This window comes from Eleutherodactylus coqui, chromosome 2, assembly GCF_035609145.1.
Source record: "Eleutherodactylus coqui strain aEleCoq1 chromosome 2, aEleCoq1.hap1, whole genome shotgun sequence".
NCBI classification, from domain to species: domain Eukaryota; kingdom Metazoa; phylum Chordata; class Amphibia; order Anura; family Eleutherodactylidae; genus Eleutherodactylus; species Eleutherodactylus coqui.
In genome coordinates, this window is record NC_089838.1 from 252,664,491 (window position 1) to 252,677,620 (window position 13,130).

At 44.5% G+C, this 13,130-nt stretch overlaps 1 protein-coding gene across 1 annotated transcript in view; it reads left to right on the top strand.

Annotated features, from left to right (window-relative positions):
- SLCO3A1 (solute carrier organic anion transporter family member 3A1) overlaps positions 1-13,130 on the top strand; it is a 321,797-nt gene that overhangs the window by 38,478 nt on the left and 270,189 nt on the right. Inside the window, exon 2 of the mRNA XM_066589985.1 lies at positions 1,288-1,753. Within this exon, the coding sequence (XP_066446082.1) occupies positions 1,288-1,753 (466 nt within the window). The remainder of the gene's footprint in view (positions 1-1,287; positions 1,754-13,130) is intronic.

Sequence of the window (13,130 nt, forward strand, 5' to 3'; positions counted from 1 at the left end):
AATTCCGTGCTCGGGCGAAAAAAGTTCGGGGGTCGCCGTGGCAGCGCGGGGGGGTGCGGCGGGGAGTGGGGGGGAGAGGGAGAGAGAGAGGGCTCCCCCCTGTTCCCCGCTGCTGCCGCCCGCGCCGCCGCGCCTCTCCCCGCCCCCCGGCGCCCCCCGAAGCTTTACGCGCGGACACTGAAGTCCTCAGCAAAGCCGGTGTCCGGGAGCGTAAGTGTTCGTTAAGAACACGTTCGCTCATCTCTAATTAAGATTACAATACAAGGTTGGATCTAACTTTCGTTTTAGTCTTGGTAGAGTTATGTCTGAAGGTACATATAAAAAGAGGTTGTAAAACACAGAGAAAATAACAATATTACTACCTACTAGGGTAACAGGCATAACAGCTTCAGTGGGGACTAGGGGCGTAACTATAGGGAGTGCAGGGGATGCAGTTGCACCCGGGCCCAGGAGCCTTGAGGGGCCCATAAGGCCTCTCTTTTCCATATTGGGAGCCCAGTACTATGAAAAAAGCATTATAGTTGGGGGCCCTTTTACAGGTTTTGCACTGGGGCCCAGAAGCTTCAAGTTACGCCCCTGGTGGGAACTATCGACTGGAGAGGTCGCATTCAGTTAGCATATGTGATGGAAGGGGAGAGATATTTTTGAGGTTGCTTAGCTACATCCCTTAGTATACGGGATAGTTAGATTTCAATTTACAGTTCAACAGCAATTCACATTATGGTGTCTACAGAGTGAAGCTCTTTATAAAACAATCCGGAGATAGTACAGCTGCAATTGAAGATATTCTAGTCCGAACCTGCTCATTCACTTACAGAAAATATTAAAGTTTAATTGTATAGTTTTACATTACTTTATACATTTTTTGTAGTTGAATGAAATGGGTAATTTGCTTTTAGGATGCATGTACACTGTTGAGTGTGCTCCTGCCTCAGCGTAGGGGTGCGTTCCATTTGTGTACTGCTACTAGTAAGCATAGTCAGTACAAAGGCATGACTAAGATAACATAAACCAAACCCACAGACATCAAGAATGAAGAAGGAGTTGAAAAAACCAGCATGGAATGTATCTGCTAATACTTGTATGTAAATAGGTAGTTGAGTGACAAGCAAGTTCCACTGATTTCTCATAAATGGCTGATTGTGGTTTCAACTTATTTTATGTCTCCTATTACAATAGGGAGGGCAACTCTGGAGCAGAAGTTATACAAATCTTCTATTTGAAAGCATTACATGGTGTATGAAGAGTATATTATGGTGATAAACTGACATGTTCCTTTCTTTCTAGGTTAGCGTGTTGACAACGCTGGAACGGAGGTTTAACCTGCAGAGTGCCGATGTAGGAGTCATTGCCAGCAGCTTTGAGATTGGGAACTTGGCTCTTATACTGTTTGTTAGTTACTTTGGAGCCAGGGGACACAGACCTCGCTTAATTGGATGTGGAGGAATAGTTATGGCCTTGGGGGCTTTTCTTTCAGCTCTGCCTGAATTTCTGACACACCAATATGAATATGAATCTGGTGAGATTCGGTGGGGATCAGAAGGAAGAGATTTTTGCTCAGCTAATGGTTCCACTACTGAAGATGTTCCCGATCCGGATATAATATGCAGGAATACTGCTACTACCAATATGATGTACTTGCTTCTTATCGGGGCACAAGTCCTCCTGGGTATTGGTGCTACTCCTGTACAACCCCTTGGAGTATCATACATCGATGACCATGTGAGACGAAAAGATTCTTCCCTATATATAGGTACCTTTTTATAAAACATTTCCAGAATTGTATATGCAATTTTTGGGGTTATTTTAATTTATATAGATGTGTTTGCTAAAAATAATAGGAAGTCTATTAATGAAGAAATGACTTTCTAATGCCTACTGGTGAGCCGAATAGCCTATGTTCCCTACATGTAAGGTAACAAAATCTAAAATACGAATATACCAATATGTTATTACTATCTTAAGAATTGGAACGGTCACAGAATACTACAATGGTGTCATCAGTTTGTTTGTTCGGATTTCGTCACATCGTTGGACTTTATTTAGAATGGCCAACAACTCCAAGACAAATGCATAATGTGTGAATGAATGTGTTGGTGGTCTCGATTATAGGTTAAATGAGTGTTTTTAATTTTATGATCAAAATGTTCAGCAAAAGTGTCCACTTGACAGTTATTCAGTGAGATGCGGTATATTGTACATGTTGGGAGGGGAGGATAATCAAAAAAAAAAGGCATGGTTATTACTGGCTAAAGTAGTAATGGTCCAATCTAGAGGTGAGCGAGCATGCTCGTTTAGAGCAATTACTCGAATGAGCTTCGCTTTTTTCGAGTAACGAAAAGATTTGGGGGGTGGCGGGGGTGAGAGAGAGATCTCCCCCCTTTCCCCCTACCCCTCTGCTACCCCCCGCTCCACCCCGCCGCCCCCGAATGTTTTCGGACGAGAAGGCAATTACTCGAAAAAAGCAATGCTTGTTCGAGTAATTGCTCTAAACGAGCATGCTCGCTTATCTCTAGTCCAATCTATGGATTTCCATGTCTTATACAACTACAACTCTCAGTATATTGCTATAACTACAAAATACTTTCTTAATGGTGCAGCACTTTGATGGGTAATGTTCCTGTTGTAGTCTCACAAGGTTTGGAGATGTTGTTTGGCATTGTAACCCTTTTTGTTGTAACACACAAATTCTATCAATGAAAATCGACCTTATTTTTTGAAATGTAAAAGTATGTAGTTTCATTTTTCTAAATATGAAGATTAAAGATGTATTTCCAGTGAAACATGGCCACAATGGAAATACCTCCCTATAAGGAGGTGGTCAGAACAGCATCAGTTGAGTGTGACTGTGCTACACCGTTTCAGTAACTTCCACACTAGTAAATTGGAGTAACAGAAGAGGTGTAGCACAGAAAGCTAAGCTGGTTCTATAACTCGGGAGCTACAGAAACTGCATAGGTCTCTGTGCTACGCTGTTTCAGTAATGCCCTTCACTTCTATCAAAATTACAAACACGGCTTAAGACAGCCCTTTTCCCATAATGTACCCGGTCAAGCCGTGGGCTATGGGGAAGGTGTGAGGTGGGTGGTGTTGGTAGGAGAATATCAAGATAGGAGCAGGTCCCAGAGCGGGACCTCCATTGGTGAATGCTGTGGATATTCCATATGAGCATAGCCTTGTATTCTCTTGCATATATCACCATTTTTTAAAATTAATTAATAGAGATAAGCGAACATACTCGCTAGGGACAAATACTCGAGCGAGTATTGTCCTTAGCGAGTACCTGCCCGCTCATGAGAAAAGATTCGGGTGCCGGCGGGGGTGAACGGGGCGGAGATGGGGGGGGAGATCTCTCCCCCCGCTCCCTCCTGCTCACTCCCACAACACACCATTCACCCCCGCTGGCACCCGAATCTTTTCTCACGAGCGGGCAGGTACTCGAAAAGGACAATACTCGCTCGAGTATTTGTCCTTAGCGGGTATGCTCACTCATCTCTATTAATTAATTAAATCTGTATAGTAAAATATATTCCATTTTCCTAATCTGCTTTTATTTTCTGGTTGTAGATTTTTTTTATTCTGCTGTCTTTACACGACTATGGGGGCGGACATCTTACCTAAGCTGTATTTAACAGCATTTAGAGATATGCAGCTTCATGGGTCATTTACACAATGCACAGGAGCTGACCCATAGACTTGTATGGGTGAGTCTTCTAGGCATGTTCTGTGATCTGTGCAGAGGCCATTTTGCAAGGAGGAGGAAAAACAGTCCCAGCATATTACCTATTGTGAATGGTGGATTTTGTGTTATCTACATATAGGATGCTACCTTTTAGTGTAACCCTACCTGTGATGTTCGTGAGATGACTGCTGCAAAGTTTTCTGTACAAATCAGGAAGTATTAGCCTATTTTAGGTCCTGTAGTCAGTGTGAAAAAAACGCAGGATTTTTTAAAATATAGATTGTGACTAAGGCCTCAGTCACACTGGCGCATCAGCACCCGTACACCGGCGCCGATGCGCCCATGTGACTGACACCAGCAGACGGCCGTACCTGAAGACGGCCGTCTCTCTGCAGCGCTGGAGGAAAGAACATGTGACCGTCTTCATTGCCGGTCAAGTGTTCTTTCCTCCGACGCTGCAGAGAGACATCTGTCTTTAGGTACGGCCGTCTCCTTCCTGCAGTCACACGGGTGCATCGGCGCCGGTGTACGGGTGCCGATGCGCCCGTGTTACTGAGGCCTGAAAGTGTAAAAATTCACCAAAAACTCTGAAAAAATCTTTAACACAAAAATATAATTTATATAATAATTCATTGTCTGATGAAGTGATGATACATTTCTTTTAATGCTACAGTAACACATGTACTGCCCAATAACTGGCTATAGAATGCCTTGATATTCAAGCTTAACAATGGGCTTTACAGCATGTTTGATTCTTATCATACAAGATCTTTGTTTTTTCCGGAGTTTAAATCAAAGTCTCGAAATACAAAAGCTAAGATTTAGTCCTACTGATTAAAACAGTTGATTTCATTTTACTGAAACTTTATTATGCTACAATACTGCAGTAATTTATTTTAAAGTAAAAAATATCCTCAGTAGATTGGAATTTACTAATATCCTGCAAGAAGGGATCATTATATAGACACCAGAAAATAAGCTTTCACTTTACACTTGGTACATCACAGGTTTCCTGTTGGAAATGGTGCTATTTCTTGTGTTTTCCTTAAACTAATTGTTAGAATTCCATAATAGCAGATACAAACAATACTTTCCATAAGTAATTGATTTCTGTTCTTTAATGGGTCATCTTCTGCTCTTTTCAGATTCTTCTTCTCCAGCACTTAGACTATTAAAAGCAATTACATTTTGTAGTGCGGTCAAAACACAGGAAATTCGCCAGTTTCTTGAATGAAAGGTCCCAGCAGTATTAGTAACTAGAACTGCTAGCTCAGAATGGCAAAGCATGGGATCAATTCATTTCAATGGAGCAGTGTCAATAGTTGTCATTTTCATAATTTATAAACATACATCTATATTCGATAAATATATTGTTAAAGGGTTGTTTAGTTGTAAACTATTGATGGCCTATCCCACAGATAGGCCATCAATAGTAGATAAGCAGGAGGTCTCCCGCCCAAGATTCCTGTTGATCAGTTCATCAGGCCATTGTGCTTATGCATGGAGCTGATTTCTGCAGGAAGCAGAGAACTCTGTTTTCACTGCAGTGGCCAGGCTTGGTATTACATACAAAGTTTCCATTAATTTCAGTGGTAACATTGCCTGCAATATTAAGCCTGACCACTGCAGTGGAAACAAAGCTTTCTGCTCCCTGCTGGAAGGAACTCAGTGTACAAGTACAGTGGCTTGGCAAACAGCTGATTGGCAGGGTTCCTGAGCAACAGGCTACCACTGATCTACTGTTAATGGCCTATCCTGGTCAAACCCTTTTAAGGCCTCATACAGCAACATAAACATAGAGGACAGCACCAGGTTATATTCCCATTATGCATGAGACCATAGAATGCTACCTCCAAGAAATCCAGTATGTGAAAGGCAAGTCACAGCATCATGAGGGGGTGTAGTCAGTCTTTCAAGTTAATAGTCATCTTCCATAGTTATGTGTGAGTTTATTGTGGATTCTACTGGTCGCTTTACCAAGCATAGTGTGAATTGTACTCATCTTGCAAATCTAAGTAAACTGTGTGCCTTCAAATTTACTTTACCACCATCCAACTTATCTATCTTCTTATTCCACTAAGGGAATACATTACATTAAGGCACTGGCGTTACGACAAACCAACACCAATTCATTTAGTCAGAAACCCCTTTACAACCCCTCCTGCAGCCCGAGCTACCCTCGTAGGCTGAGTAGCCACCACTATGACCAGGCGATAGTTGCCACTACCCACTCGAGCTACTCCCCATTAACTCTTGTACACTGCAGTGGACATCCAGAACATTAAATGTGCTGCTTCATTGACACCGCATGTTGTTTTTAAACAAGTACAACACACATGCTCCTCGCTTAATGTATCATTGGGCTTCATCCGAATACACTAATAATATATCGAGGAGTAAGTGCATTATACTTGTTAACAAACAACACGCAGGGTAGTAGGGTGACTGATTGACTAATCCTGGAGATAGAGGAGGAACCATAAGGGCGCCCACCCACTGGCGATTTTTTTCCCTGCGAAATTCGCAGCATTTTTTTCTCTGCAGGGGTCTATGGGACTTGTAATGTTAAAATCGCGATCGCGCAAAATCGCGATTTCGCGGTAAATTGCGATTTTGCGCGATCGCGATTTTAACATTACAAGTCCCATAGACCCCTGCAGAGAAAAAAATGCTGCGAATTTCGCAGGGAAAAAAATCGCCAGTGGGTGGGCGCCCTAAGTTTGAATATATGCATGACTTATAAAATGTGTATATGACAATGTACAATCTTGTTAATGGAAGATGCATGCAATTTTATGTGAATATACACTGAGCATTTTGTGGTATAATGATATGCACCTAATTCGTATGTCCAATGGGCATTCAGAAATATTATATATATATTATATATATTTAAAAAATGCACTTTTTGTGTAAGGTTAAGCTTGAAAAATTTAATTCTGCTGAAATATCGCACTTATTGTTAGTGGATTTCTTCAGTAAAGCAGCATAGGTGAAGTTCCGGATGTCCGCCTAAGGATGCTTTCACGTCTTAAAGTCCTAGGGCACATGTGTCAAACACAGGCCCGCGGGCCGAATCCGGCCCGCAGCCTCATGTTATGTTGCTCGCGGCGTACCGACGCCGATCACCACTGCAGCGATTACCAGCTGGGGTGCTGCACTGGTAATTGCCACTGATCCTGCCGCACACTGACATCAGTGTGCCGCCAAGATCCTCCTCCCCGAGTCCCCTGCTCATTAGTTCCGCAGGAAAGGACTCAAGGAGGAAGCGTGCCAGGCTACACACTGACTACAGTGTGCGCCGGGTTCAGGGCAAGCAGAGAGGGAGCGACGCTGACAGCAGGGAGGAGGTAAGTATATGGGTTGGGGAGCTGCTTATTACTGGGGGGGCTACTTATTACTAGAGGGGGCTGCTTATTTCTGGGGGGGGGCTGCCTATTACTGAGGGGTGGGGGCTGCGTATTACTGGTGGGGGCTGCCTATTACTGGGGGGTGGGGCTGCCTATTACTGGGGGGTGGGGCTGCCTATTACTTGGGGGTGGGGCTACTTATTACTGGGGGGGCTGCCTATTACTGGGGGGGGCTTCTTATTACTGGGGGTGGGCCTGCTTATTACTGGGTGTGGGCCTGCTTATTACTGGGGGGGTTGGTTATTACTATGGAGGGGGCTGGTTATTACTGGGGGAGGCTACTTATTACTTGGGGGGGCTGCTGATTTCGGGGGGGGGGGTGCTTATTACTGAGGGGTGGGGGCTGCCTATTACTGGGGGGGCTGCTTATTACTTGGGGGACTGCCTATTACTGGGGGGGGGCTGTTTATTACTGGGGGGAGTGCTTATTACTGGGGGGGTGCTTATTACTGGGGGGTGGGCTGCTTATTACTGGGGTGTGGGGCTGCTTATTACTGGGGATGGGCCTGCTTATTACTGGGGGTGGGCGGGCTGCTTATTACTGGGGAGGGGCTGCTTATTACTGTGGAGTGGGCTGGTTATTACTGGGGGGAGGCTCCTTATTACTGGGGGGGAGGCTGCTTATTTTCGGGGGGGGATGCTTATTACTGAGGGGTGGGGCTGCTATTACTGGGGGGGACTGCCTATTACTGGGGGGGCTGCTTATTACTGGGGGGAGGCTGCTTATTACTGGGCGGGAGGCTGCTTATTATTATTACTGAGGTGGGGGCTTATTATTATTACTGAGATGGGGGCTTATTACTGAGAAGGGTTATTATTACTGAGGGGGGCTTATTACTGAGGAGGCTTATTATTATTACTGAGGGGGGGCTTATTATTATTACTGAGGGGGGGGCTTATTACTGGGGGGTGGGCTTATAATGATAACGTTGCTATGGGGGTTAATATTACTAATTGGGCCACTGTGGGGTCGTTATTTTTACTGGGGCCACTATCAGGGTCACTATTAGGGTTCGTTCACACGGGTATAATTGTATTTCGGTCGCACAAATACGCTGCGTATTTGCGCAATGGAAAATCGCTTATGCCTGCATATTTGTGTACGTAAAAAAGAACGCAGATGGACCCATTAACCCTTTCCAATCCAATTATTTTTTCTCAGCCATTTTCCCCAGCTCCAAATAAATTGGAGCTGGTGAGAATAGATGAGAAAAAATACATTTCTCTGTACCCTCCTGAACTGACAGAGTTCAGGAGGGTGCAGGTGCTCACTGCACCGTGGGGGGGGGGCTGCTTACCTGTCCGGCGTCTTCTGCATTCTCCCTTCTGCCTCCCGACTCGGCGATCATGTGACCGCTGGGGTCAGGTGGCACCCAGCGGTCACATGATCGCCGAGCCGGGAGACAAAAGGGAGAATGCAGAAGACGCCGGACAGGTAAGCAGGTCCTCCCCACGCTGCAGGCTCCCGACTCGGCGTTCACGTGACAGCTGGGGGTCAGGTGACACCGGCGGTCACATGATCGCCGGCCCGAATCTCCGTGCATTACATAGCGCTAACTGAGCGCTATGTAATGTGTAAAGGAGAAGGCAGAAAGGGTTGAAAACCCTTTCTGCCTTCTCCTCTGGGCTCCTCAATGAGGACCAGTGCAGGAGTGTATCTGCACCCGATGTGTCTGATGATCGGGTGCAGATGCACTCCTGCACTGCAGTGTCGGGCCTGCCCCGACATCGGAGTTGTGGAGGGAAATTATGATGTCGGGGCAGGCCCAACATTGGATTGGAAAGGGTTAAAATGGTGCGCAAATATGCAGTGAATACACAGGTTTCCTGCGCAGTCACCATGTATTTGCGCTGCCCATTCACTTCAGTGGCCTATCGGGGTGCGTAGTACGCAACAAAATAGGTCATGCTGTATGAAAATATACATCATGTGATTGAACTCATTGAAATCAATGGCCTCTATTCACTGCATATTATGTACGCAAATACGCTTGTGTGAACGGGCCCCTACTATACTGTCTTTGACCCCCTGCACACAGGCAGAAATTCCGCGGCGGGATTTCCTGCAGAATTTCCGCCTGTGGAAGCTGCCATAGGATTGCGTTAGAAAACGCAATCCTAGGCAGACGGCTGAGATTTGTCTGCGCGAAATCTCGCACAGAAAACAAATCGCAGCATGCTCTATTACTGTGCGGGACAGCCGGCACATCACAGAGCCGGAGCCGCGGGAGCAGGTGAGTGCTGCGCTAGTCCCTGCAGGGGCTCGGGTTAGGATCCGACCCGGCCGTCTGCAGGCGGCCTTACAATCGGCCCTTTGAAGGCCACCACAAGCCTGATGTGGCCCTCGGTGAAAATGAGTTTGACACCCCTGTCCTAGGGCATGTAGATTCACTATAGTTCTGTAGTATGAAGCCATAGGTACTCCATCTGTTGCCTTTTAGTCACCCTAAGTGACACTGTGTTATTACAGTATTCTCTCAAGAAGCAGTTCTTGCAAGCAATAGAACATGTTGAAATCTGACAGATTTTATAAAGGAAGCATACGGAATCTTTTTCTGAGACATATGGAGGTACAGATGTAACAAAATTCAATTTAACTAGCATTGCGTGCCACTCTGTTAATATAGCACGTCGTTCATAAACTTTACATAAGAGCAGCCGTGGTGCAGAATGCATATGTCTTTGGCACAATGAATGTTTGTTTGGCACCTGCTACATCTGTACCGCATGACCTTATAGACCGCTATAGCTCTTGTATTACTTCTGTATAAATAACAGATTGTATGGAGCTGAAATACAGTTGAGTGTATGAGGTGTTACAGAACATATCTGTACTTCTATGTAGGGAATTTAATTATGTAGGGATGGAATTAGCCAGTGATGACCCCGACTAATAGATCTGTTCTAGATTGTCAAATGTGTTGATTCTTCTTGCATATAAAGGCAGGAGTAGCTGATAAGTTTGTAGCCGGTCTAATGAGAGGATAAAGAAACATTACTGCAATTGATTCATCTCTTTGAGAAATAAGTATTTATTAGGCATGCTGCTGTTCTCTGTACTAAGTGCAGGATGAGAGCAATTTCCATCATTTGTAATTATTAATAAGAATCGTTCCCTATAGAATGAAACAATTAATATAACGGGGAAAGCTCTTTGTAATGCGGCAGGCGGCTGAACACAAAATAATGTCCAATTTGGAGATGCGCTTTTTTTTCCTTTTGGTTGATGCTATTACTTGTTAAATTACAAAAGCGGAACATTAAGTTGAATCTTAATCAGTTTCAAGATTGTTCAGATAATTCCGTCAGCTGCAAGATTTAGATTTTCTTGTTCTTATTTATTTATTTTTCCCCTTACTGTTGGAAGAATATAAAATCTGATGCTCGCTCTGTACAGACACTAGTTTTTGCCGTGTTAGGCAATTTCTTCCAATTAATTGGGTTGTACTTCTACAACAGGGTCTTACAAATTACACATGCCGCTGGAAGTGGTGCCGGCACTGAGGCTGCGCCCGCTACTGCTGCTGGCCAGCCAGTTCCTGCAGCAACCCCCCGCCCCCTCCCGCCGACCAGGAGCACATGCTGCTGGAAGTGGTGCCAGCACTCTGCGGCCACTACTTATGCTGCTTGCCCAGCAGCTCCAACAACCCTCCCGGTCCCCACCAACACAAGCCGCTGGAAGTGGCATCAGCACTGAAGCTGCAGCCGCTACTGCTGCTGGCCGCCCAGCTCCTCCACCAACCCCTCAACCCTTCCGCCTGGCCCCCACAAACAGTGCTAATGGCTGCATGTGTACTACTGCACCGCGGCAGTCAATCCATAGCTGGGGGCGTGACCTGGCCTTTCCCAGTCACTGAGCCCGACCAACCCATGTCTCCACCCTTTCTTCGGGTAGAGACAAGATGCACCAGTACCTCTACATATTAACTTTGCAAATAGCCTTGGAGTGTCTCTAGATTGTTGACACAATAATAGTATAATTTCTTAAATGTGCATTTGAGCAAATAGGTTAAATGAAGCCCAACACTTTAGCACACTTTCTATGATGTCATAAGATGATGCAAGCATCATCAAATGGAAATTACAGCATTTATATTTAAAAAGAATGTATATGTGTATAGATAGATAAGAGGAGGCAAAAGTCTGGACACACCTCTTTAACTGCTGTAATACTGAGAAAATTGACTTCTAATGTATGTAAGTATCAGTTGTGGAGGAGGCTGCATTTTTTTGGTGGAGCAGACATTTTTGCGGCCATTTTGAACTCTGCCATATTGAATTCAGCTCAGGTTTGTGAAATGGGAAGTGGGCATTTGAGATATCATTCTCAGCTAGAATTTACTCAGAAATACACTGGAAGTGTTAGTTTTGCCCTATCTTTACTTGTTTAGAAGTTAGGTGGGGCAAAATTTCACAAAGTGCTTTATGCGATGTGTTCAATGTGTCCTCTGCTCTGCCAGATACACATGGTTGAACATTTAATCCAATCTTCATGAACACACCGAGGAACTGCAGGTGATATTTCTTCACAGCGCTGTAGGATTCACCATTTCAAGTTAACTATATTGGGGGGTTTTCTGCTTACACAATAAAACATTAAACATACCATCTAAACATATACAAAAGGGACACAATGAGCAGATTTTGTGTGTATTTATCACTGTGTAGCTGGAATGTTGGAAGTTTGAGCATATCCTTATAGAGACATTACAGAAGGTAAAGAGGTTACAGTGATCCATTCTTTGAGGCCATTTCACTTCTGTTGTACACATATGTAAGAGGGGTGCAGGACAGTTGTGTTAAGTTAATACGTATATTGCTTGTTGATATTTTGAGGTTACAGCCCCTTTAAGAATATGGCAGGGTATGGACAGGTGACGCCCCAGTGACTGCTTGTAGGTGAGGTCAATATAAATAGCGCAATTAGCTGGTCTTGTCCAAGGAGCAAGAAGTGGAGTTTTAGAAGTGCTGCTGTGAATACATTGCGTAGAGACGTGAAGGTGGCTGGAAGCTAAGGCTACACCTATTACTGGAAGCAGCATTACTTCATATTGAGACCTGCCAGAGAATGGGAGACCTCTCTCCACACAAGTAGTTCCAAGCAGCCATCTGGTGCGCACTGACCTGCCCTTGCTAAACAGGATATGGCTCCACAACTAAAAGGTTGGACTGTTGAGCATTAACGCAGTGTCATGTGGACATGTCAAGTACACTCAATTACTTCCCCATTACACATCCCCATATGTTGGAGGGGCTTGGGATAGAAGGTTTCCCTGAGATTACATGGAGCTGTACCCTTGCCTGTCGGGTTGCTGTCCGCACTACCACCCTTATCCAGCTGGCCCATTCCCTGTTTATAAGTGTAATATCTGTTATTTCTGACCGCAAGCTACTGAAATCATAATTAAAAGCTGTCTAAATTTTAAAAGGGAAGTCACAGCATCATGAAGTGGTGTAGTGACACAGAGGTCCTACATTCCTGAGGTTAATAGGTTCTAGGGACCTTGCTATGAGGCCTTATGGGGACATGGGAGGCCCACTTTATGGGGAAAACGTTATTCACCCCGGCGATAGTGTTAAATTAAATTTGCCTAGCAATAGTGCCCCTAGTGATTGGCTGTCTCCAGCTAATTTTTGGATTGGTCAGCCGCTGCTTATGGCAGAATTTATGTGACTTGAGGAAACTGGCCATGAGACTCAGAGTGAAAACTTGTCATTATGATGCCTCACATTACTACTTTACATTTTTTTGCAGCTTGTCTTTTTCTTAAAAAAAATCTTATGACCAATACATTAACAGATCTTCATTTTATTTGGACTCTAGCTACTCACTTTTGTAGTGATCAGTCCTCTTATTTTACAAGATTTGTTTCCTTTTCATCTTTGAGGTCAGGTTCGTAAACCTGATTAATGGGTCAGTTCTTTTGTCAGTTTATTAATCAATTCCAATCTGTTGCAGAGGACAGCTTCACCTAATACTTTTCTACTCAGATCAACTAAGATAAGCTGATATTATTGTGGAGATGCAAGTGCTGGGT